Genomic DNA, 9,047 nt, shown 5'->3' with positions numbered 1-9,047 from the left:
TCATTCTCTTTAAAGTCACCTTAAGCACCTTTCAAACCTCATTTTGCATCGTCTCATTCTCTTTAAAGTCACTTTAAGCACCTTCTATACCTCATTTTGCATCGTCTCATTCTCTTTAAAGTCACTTTAAGCACCTTCTAAACACTATTTTGCATCGTCTCATTCTCTTTAAAGTCACTTTAAGCACCTTCTAAACACCATTTTGCATCGTCTCATTCTCTTTAAAGTCACTTTAAGCACCTTCTAAACCTCATTTTGCATCGTCTCATTCTCTTTAAAGTCACCTTAAGCACCTTCTAAACACCATTTTGCATCGTCTCATTCTCTTTAAAGTCACTTTAAGCACCTTCTAAACACCATTTTGCATCGTCTCATTCTCTTTAAAGTCACCTTAAGCACCTTCTAAACACCATTTTGCATCGTCTCATTCTCTTTAAAGTCACTTTAAGCACCTTCTAAACCTCATTTTGCATCGTCTCATTCTCTTTAAAGTCACCTTAAGCACCTTCTAAACACCATTTTGCATCGTCTCATTCTCTTTAAAGTCACCTTAAGCACCTTCTAAAGACCATTTTGCATCGTCTCATTCTCTTTAAAGTCACCTTAAGCACCTTCTAAACCTCATTTTGCATCGTCTCATTCTCTTTAAAGTCACTTTAAGCACCTTCTAAACCTCATTTTGCATCGTCTCATTCTCTTTAAAGTCACCTTAAGCACCTTCTAAAGACCATTTTGCATCGTCTCATTCTCTTTAAAGTCACCTTAAGCACCTTCTAAACACCATTTTGCATCGTCTCATTCTCTTTAAAGTCACTTTAAGCACCTTCTAAAGACCATTTTGCATCGTCTCATTCTCTTTAAAGTCAATTTAAGCACCTTCTAAACCTCATTTTGCATCGTCTCATTCTCTTTAAAGTCACCTTAAGCACCTTCTAAACACCATTTTGCATCGTCTCATTCTCTTTAAAGTCACTTTAAGCACCTTCTAAACCTCATTTTGCATCGTCTCATTCTCTTTAAAGTCACTTTAAGCACCTTCTAAACCTCATTTTGCATCGTCTCATTCTCTTTAAAGTCACTTTAAGCACCTTCTAAACCTCATTTTGCATCGTCTCATTCTCTTTAAAGTCACTTTAAGCACCTTCTAAACCTCATTTTGCATCGTCTCATTCTCTTTAAAGTCACCTTAAGCACCTTCTAAACACCATTTTGCATCGTCTCATTCTCTTTAAAGTCACCTTAAGCACCTTCTAAACACCATTTTGCATCGTCTCATTCTCTTTAAAGTCACTTTAAGCACCTTCTAAACCTCATTTTGCATCGTCTCATTCTCTTTAAAGTCACTTTAAGCACCTTCTAAACCTCATTTTGCATCGTCTCATTCTCTTTAAAGTCACTTTAAGCACCTTCTAAAGACCATTTTGCATCGTCTCATTCTCTTTAAAGTCACTTTAAGCACCTTCTAAACCTCATTTTGCATCGTCTCATTCTCTTTAAAGTCACCTTAAGCACCTTCTTAACCTCATTTTGCATCGTCTCATTCTCTTTAAAGTCACCTTAAGCACCTTCTAAACACCATTTTGCATCGTCTCATTCTCTTTAAAGTCACCTTAAGCACCTTCTAAACACCATTTTGCATCGTCTCATTCTCTTTAAAGTCACCTTAAGCACCTTCTAAACATCATTTTGCATCGTCTCATTCTCTTTAAAGTCACCTTAAGCACCTTCTAAACACCATTTTGCATCGTCTCATTCTCTTTAAAGTCACCTTAAGCACCTTCTAAACACCATTTTGCATCGTCTCATTCTCTTTAAAGTCACTTTAAGCACCTTCTAAACCTCATTTTGCATCGTCTCATTCTCTTTAAAGTCACTTTAAGCACCTTCTAAACCTCATTTTGCATCGTCTCATTCTCTTTAAAGTCACTTTAAGCACCTTCTAAAGACCATTTTGCATCGTCTCATTCTCTTTAAAGTCACTTTAAGCACCTTCTAAACCTCATTTTGCATCGTCTCATTCTCTTTAAAGTCACCTTAAGCACCTTCTTAACCTCATTTTGCATCGTCTCATTCTCTTTAAAGTCACCTTAAGCACCTTCTAAACACCATTTTGCATCGTCTCATTCTCTTTAAAGTCACTTTAAGCACCTTCTAAACACCATTTTGCATCGTCTCATTCTCTTTAAAGTCACTTTAAGCACCTTCTAAACACCATTTTGCATCGTCTCATTCTCTTTAAAGTCACCTTAAGCACCTTCTAAACACCATTTTGCATCGTCTCATTCTCTTTAAAGTCACTTTAAGCACCTTCTAAACCTCATTTTGCATCGTCTCATTCTCTTTAAAGTCACTGTAGGGTACGGCCTACTCCGGAACTTGTTACTCAACAGGTGGATAGAGAAAAGAAGAAAATGGTTTCAAAAATCTGGGTTTGTCCAACGGTACCAGAGAACGCAATATAGTGTCCACAGATCGCTACCCGCCAGGGACTTTCTGTGGATTATAATGCTAAGTATGTTGGGGACAGAGCCTAACAAACACCAGTGGTTTTTTCTCAAGTTGGGTTTATTTGATTTTCTGAACGCCTTTACTGACGTCACAAATGTTGTGTTAGCGATGTCTAAGACCGGTGACACTGTTATCAATTAACCGTTATTTTTGAACAGCAGGTTATCATAAACTGGTACTTGTAGGGTTTCGTTAAATTCAAAATTCCTAACTGTTCAGAACCTTGTAGAGTTCTGTGGCCTACCTTTAGGCGTCGCAATATCGTACATTCTGCCACCTTAAAATTGAATAATTTTAACTGTTTGCTTTTGGTAATACACACAGCTTTACCAATGGCCTAGTCACTGTACTTCCCTTACTTGTACGCAATGTAAAGACACGCGCTTTGCCATCCTTTCCAGGATGCTCCTCGATTACGCGTGCTAATGGCCAACACGCCGAAGGCACATTATCTTCCTTAATTATAACTAACGTTCCTGGCGTTACTGTGGTTGTACCTTCCTTTGTCCATTTAGAACGCGCCTGCAGTTGTTGTAAATACTCCTTCTGCCAACGGTTCCAAAAGTGCTGGCGAAGTTGTTGAACATGACGCCAGTGGTTCAACCGGTTTTCGGCTTCGTACAGCAAGCAGTGGTCCGGAACAAGCTGTAGGTTCGTTCCAACCAGGAAATGTCCAGGAGTGAGGGCTGTCATATCGTGTGGGTCATCTGACATCGATGTTATAGGCCGGGAGTTGACACAGCATTCTATCTCGTCCAGTAGCGTAGACATGTCCTCATACGAAAGTGATGTCGTTCCTAAAACGCGCACTAGGTGGTACTTCATGGTTTTGACGGCGGCTTCCCATAGTCCACCGAAGTGAGGAGCTCTTGGTGGGATGAACTTCCATGAAATTTTGCGTTCTAGTGTCCAAGCTTGAATGCTCTGCTGGTGTTCAGTTGTACGCAACAGCTTGTACAACTCGTTCAGCTTGTTTGCTGCTCCCTTGAAGTTCGTCGCGTTGTCCGAGTGTAACTCCAATGGCAAACCACGACGAGACACAAACCGTCGTAATGCTGCTATAAATGCTTCCGTTGTCAGGTTTGACACCAGCTCGATGTGTACGGCACGGGTGGTGAAGCATACAAATATGGCGACGTATGCCTTCACGGGCGCCGCCCGTCGGTGGCCACCTTTCAGGAACACTGGACCACAGTAGTCAACACCGGTGATCGAAAAAGGAGGGGCCGGTGTTACTCGGACAGCCGGCAGGTCAGCCATGATAGTTGCTGACGATGATGGTCGGGCGCGGAAGCAGGTGTGGCACTGGTGAAATACCTTCCGGGCGAGATTTCGGCCACTTGTAATCCAGAAGCGTTGTCTGCACGTGTTTAGCATCAGAGTCGGTCCCGCGTGAAGTAACTGTTTATGAAAATGTTCCATCAGCAGACGAGCGAATGGATGGCTGGCCGGAACAACTAGTGGATGCTTCACATCCTCCGCTAGCGATGAGTTGGATAAACGTCCTCCAACTCGGATGATTCCGTCAGCTCCCAGTTGCGGATGTAACCATTTGAGCGGGGACGACGCAGGAACGGGTTTGTTTTGCTGCAAGGCCTTGATTTCTTGCTGCAGGTGGTCTCGTTGAGCCAAGCGGCACAGCACTTCTTCTGCATCCGTCAAGTCCTTCGTCGTCAGGCCGGGGTTCTCGTACGACCGGCGTTTGGTGCATCGGTTCCAATACTGAACCCAGTACGCCGTCATCCGTCTCAGCTTCGAGTACGATGAGAAAAGCGTAAAGATGCGATGAGCTGGCAGCTCAATGGCAGCGCATGCCACAACTGCTACTCGCTGCTCTGCTTGCACTGAAGGATCTGGTGTCGCAAGCAGTGGTGGAGGCCATTGATCTTCTGGCAGGCTCATCCAGGAAGGACCCTGCCACCATAGCGTACTGGAGAGGAGATCTTTGCCCAAACATCCTCTCGAAGCAAGGTCAGCCGGGTTGTCGACTCCTGCGATGTGACGCCACGTGCAACCTTCTGTTAATTGTTGCACCTGCGATACCCGGTTGGCAACATATGGCTTACAGGAGTTCGGTGATGCTCGCAGCCAATGTACCACAGTCATGGAGTCTGTCCAGAAGACTGCCAGAGAGCCTGGGTTTACCGCAGCTCTTACTCGGTCGAATAGCAAGCTGGCCAACTGAGCTGCGCACAGTTCAAGCCGAGCGATAGAGTGCTTGCTATTGAGGGGTGTCACCTTGGTTTTTGAGGCGAAGAGCTCCATTGTGCCATGTCCCTGGGCATCGCAACTACGGATGTAGCAGCATGCTCCATATCCTTTCTCCGAAGCATCGCAGAAGACGTGGTATTGGATGGTGGTCACTGAAGATCTAATGGCGACTCGCGGAATGCTGATGTTGTGAAGGTAATGCATTTGCTCAAGAAAGTTGAGCCATTCCGTTCGTAGCTGCAGCGGAAGTTCAGCATCCCATCCCCAGGGTTGTTGGTTGACGTGTTTCAGATTCCACACCCGTTGAAGAAGTTGCTTGGCAACCGCCTTCACTGGGTCAACAAACCCCACCGGATCGTAGATCTTCCCAATGGTGGACAATACCTTGCGTTTGGTTGCATCTTCGATGACATCCGGGGCTTGGACTTTGAAGCGCAGAGTGTCCGCTGACGTATCCCATATTATTCCAAGTGTTGCCAACGATCCGTCGTCATCATCGTTGGGATATGGGCTGGATGCTCGGCTTTGTTGGTCCACATGATGCAACACCGCTTCCTCGTTTGATGCCCATTTCCGCAGCTCAAATCCACCTTTGGCAAACAGTTGTTCGGTTTGCTGTTGCAAGGTTTGAGCAGCCTCGGGTGAATCAGCTCCAGACACAAAGTCATCCACGTAAAAGTCAGCGAACCGAGCTGCTGCTATTGGAAAGTCCCTTCCATGATCCAATACTGTTTGTTGCAGAGATCTCACCGCAAGGAATGGTGCAGATGCGGTGCCATAAGTTACAGTATTCAGCTCATATTCTTCGATGGGATCATGGGGCGAAGCTCGCCACAGAATGCGCTGTAGGGCGCGATCGCTGGGATGTACCCATACTTGGCGGTACATTTTTGCCACATCTCCTGTCAGTGCAATTTGATGAGTTCTGAATCGCATCAGGATCGATGTAGCATCTTGTTGAATTGTTGGTCCGATCATCAGCGTATCATTCAACGACACTCCTGTCGATGACTTGCTGGATGCGTCGAACACAACCCGACACTTCGTGGTGGTGCTGTCGGCCTTAAAAACAGGATGGTGTGGGAGGTAGAATGTTTCCCGACTATCAACTGCTGCTGCCACCTTTGTCATGTGGCCTAAGCGGAGGTATTCGGCCATGAACTCCACGTATGCCTTTTTTGTTTCGGGTTCTCGCTGCATACGTCTCTCGATAGCCAGAAACCGATGGAGGGCGATCGTCCGCGAGTCACCTAGTTTCCCGATCATGTCAGACTTTCTCGGAAGTCGGACGACATATCGGCCGGCTTCGTCTCTGCTTGTAGTGGCCGCGTAGTGGTCCTCACAGGCTCTCTCCTCGATACTCCAACTAGGGAGACTGCCTACGTCTTCTATTGCGAAGAATTTCCGCATCATCGTAGTCAGCTCGTTGGTGTGTACGGCGACTGAACACACCACTGGCAGCGACTGCTCTGCTATCTGGGCTGTGCCACTTACAACCCACCCAAATGCTGTTTCTTGGAGTGACGGCATACCTTCTCCAAGTGAGTTGCGTCCGGTTTTTAAAAGCTCGTAGAAGCACGCCGCACCCAGGATGATATCGATTCCACCAGGCTTGTGGAATGTTGGGTCAGCCAAGACGCAGGTTGCTGGAATCGTCCACTGGCTGTGGTGTATACGATGGGCTGGCACATCTGCTGACAGCTTGGGCAGTACCAGCATCTCCAGCGACGTCGAAAATGATGAACAGCGTGACTGGATGGTGGCTCGTACTGATGACTTTACGTTCGTCGCTTGGCTGCCACCAATCCCCGACAGCGGAATGCTCACCGACTTCCGAGGTAGGTTTAAGAATTGCGCCAACCTTCCCGTAATGAAGTTGGACTGTGCTCCACTGTCCAAGAGAGCCCTTGCAGCATGGTTCTTCCCTGCGCTGTCAGTGATGTACAACATGACGGTTGACAGCAACACTGTCGATGGTATCGCCGTGTGAAGCGATATTGTAGCTGTACGGTGTTCTGCTGCAGATGTTGGCTGTTCGTGACGGATCTCGCTGGCGGCACTAGTCCCTTCGTCGTGGAGCAAGGTGTGATGTTTCTGCTGGCATCGGCGACACGTCCACTTCGAGGGGCACCTTTTGTTGAGATGACCAGCTCCGAAACAGTTGAAACAACGTTTCCAACTTCGGAGCTTGTCCCGTTTGTCTGGTAGCGACAGTGCTATGAAATCCGCGCACTTGCTGAGCATATGGTTGTCCTGGCACATGACACATGTTGCGGTCGGTGACGGCGTAACGGTCGACGTGAACGCTTTAGTAGGAGCCGGCTTTGGACGAGATGGTTTGTCCGTATTGCCTGCTGCGCAGCTCTCCAACACTTCACATTGTCGCGTGATGTAGTCGAACGTACGGAACAAATCCGGAAACTCGCCGTGCTGCAATGTAAGCTCCCATGCCTTACGAGTGCTGGAGTCCATACACGACGCGAGGATGTGGGTGATGATGAGGTTGCTGGTTTCATCAATGTTCTTCTCTAAGAACTGCAACCCATCAACGTGACCCTTACACGTTTCTACTAGTGATCGAAGTTCGCTGGCTGATTCGCGTTGCACGGGTTTTAGTTGGAGCAACCCAGCAATGTGTTTGTCGACGATTGCTCTCGGGTTCGCGAACCGCTTTTCTAGCACCTCCCAGGCACTCTTGTAGTTGTTGCTGCTCACCATTGCTGCGTTAATTATCCCTGCTGCCTTTCCGGTGAGTGCCTTGTTCAGGTGGTGTAACTTTGCTGCATCCGAAACAGGTGTCCTTCCCATGATGTCGAGGAACATGGCCTTGAATTTGGGCCACTCTTCGTAGCGTCCGTCAAAGGTTGGCATCGGGACACTGAGGTGATGCGCTGCCGAAGTTACCGGAGCTGCTGACGGTGTTGGTGTTTCGTCCAGCTGTGCCTCCAGAATGGCTGTGCAGGTGGTGTGGATCTTCCGGAAGGCATCGTCGGCGTCCATGTCGATTTCGAGGTCATCTGGCAGGAGATCTATGATGTGCTGCATAATCCTGCCGTGGGTGCCTTGAAGTTCCCGTAATGTGCGTAAGTGCACCCGCGCAGTGGCCGGAGGGAGTTTGTTGTTGGTGATGTCCGGCTGAAGCTGCATAAGTTGACGATATGCCAGCTTCATTTTGGCCCGCAACACGGCCAACTCGCGATCACCTGGCGATGACGTCGACGGTTTTGGTGACACGTGCTGTGGGGTTGTTTCCGTCACGTGGTCACTCGCGCACTGTTCCACCGTGGCTTCCGTAGCCGCTTCGTCTGAATTATCACTCCCTGGTGGCGGGGTATGCATCACTTTACTGCGAGTGTTCATTGTGGCTATTAGTTAGTCTGTTGCACTTTTCACTTTTTCACTTCACTGTTTTGTCAGCGTCGACTGCTACGACACTCTGGACTGGTACTCACAATCACGCTGAGTAAACTTCTCGTGGCGATGAGACGCTGGACGGTACCACCGAAGGAAACTCACACCTTGAGTTATCTTCCCGTGAGGCCCCGATGCGCACTGGATCGGCCTCGTGTGGTGTCCGTGGTCTGCCACCGATGGAAAATCAACCCGTCCGGTTGATACACGATTCCTGTAGACGCTGGGTTGAACAAACGCTGGGCACGAAGCGCTGGACTGATCCACTGAAGAGAACTCCCGACTTGGGTTCTCTCCCCTTGAGGCACCGATGCGCACTGGATCGGCCTCGTGTGGTGTCCGTGGTCTGCCACCGATGTTCAATCAACCCGTCCGGTTGACGAAAGTTCCTCTTCCGACGACGAATGTATGAAATAATCTGCGCACGATAGGTTCGTTGCGCCGATCCGGTTCGAAGGACCAAAATGTAGGGTACGGCCTACTCCGGAACTTGTTACTCAACAGGTGGATAGAGAAAAGAAGAAAATGGTTTCAAAAATCTGGGTTTGTCCAACGGTACCAGAGAACGCAATATAGTGTCCACAGATCGCTACCCGCCAGGGACTTTCTGTGGATTATAATGCTAAGTATGTTGGGGACAGAGCCTAACAAACACCAGTGGTTTTTTCTCAAGTTGGGTTTATTTGATTTTCTGAACGCCTTTACTGACGTCACAAATGTTGTGTTAGCGATGTCTAAGACCGGTGACACTGTTATCAATTAACCGTTATTTTTGAACAGCAGGTTATCATAAACTGGTACTTGTAGGGTTTCGTTAAATTCAAAATTCCTAACTGTTCAGAACCTTGTAGAGTTCTGTGGCCTACCTTTAGGCGTCGCAATATCGTACAGTCACTTTAAGCACCTTCTAAACCTCA

The 9,047-nt window shown here is 47.4% G+C and overlaps 1 protein-coding gene across 1 annotated transcript; it reads right to left on the bottom strand.

Annotated features, from left to right (window-relative positions):
• Positions 1-2,867: 2,867 nt before the first annotated feature.
• LOC131271122 (uncharacterized) lies at positions 2,868-8,079 on the bottom strand (the record flags this gene model as incomplete). The annotated part of the gene is made up of 1 exon (XM_058272508.1): positions 2,868-8,079. A coding segment is annotated over exon 1 (5,212 nt), but the record flags the coding sequence as incomplete, so codon positions are not given.
• Between the last annotated feature and the right edge of the window lie 968 nt (positions 8,080-9,047).

This window comes from Anopheles coustani, unplaced genomic scaffold (genome assembly GCF_943734705.1).
Source record: "Anopheles coustani unplaced genomic scaffold, idAnoCousDA_361_x.2 U_3, whole genome shotgun sequence".
In the NCBI taxonomy this organism is placed as follows: Eukaryota; Metazoa; Arthropoda; class Insecta; order Diptera; family Culicidae; genus Anopheles; species Anopheles coustani.
This window is presented reverse-complemented; position numbering and strand designations above follow the sequence as displayed.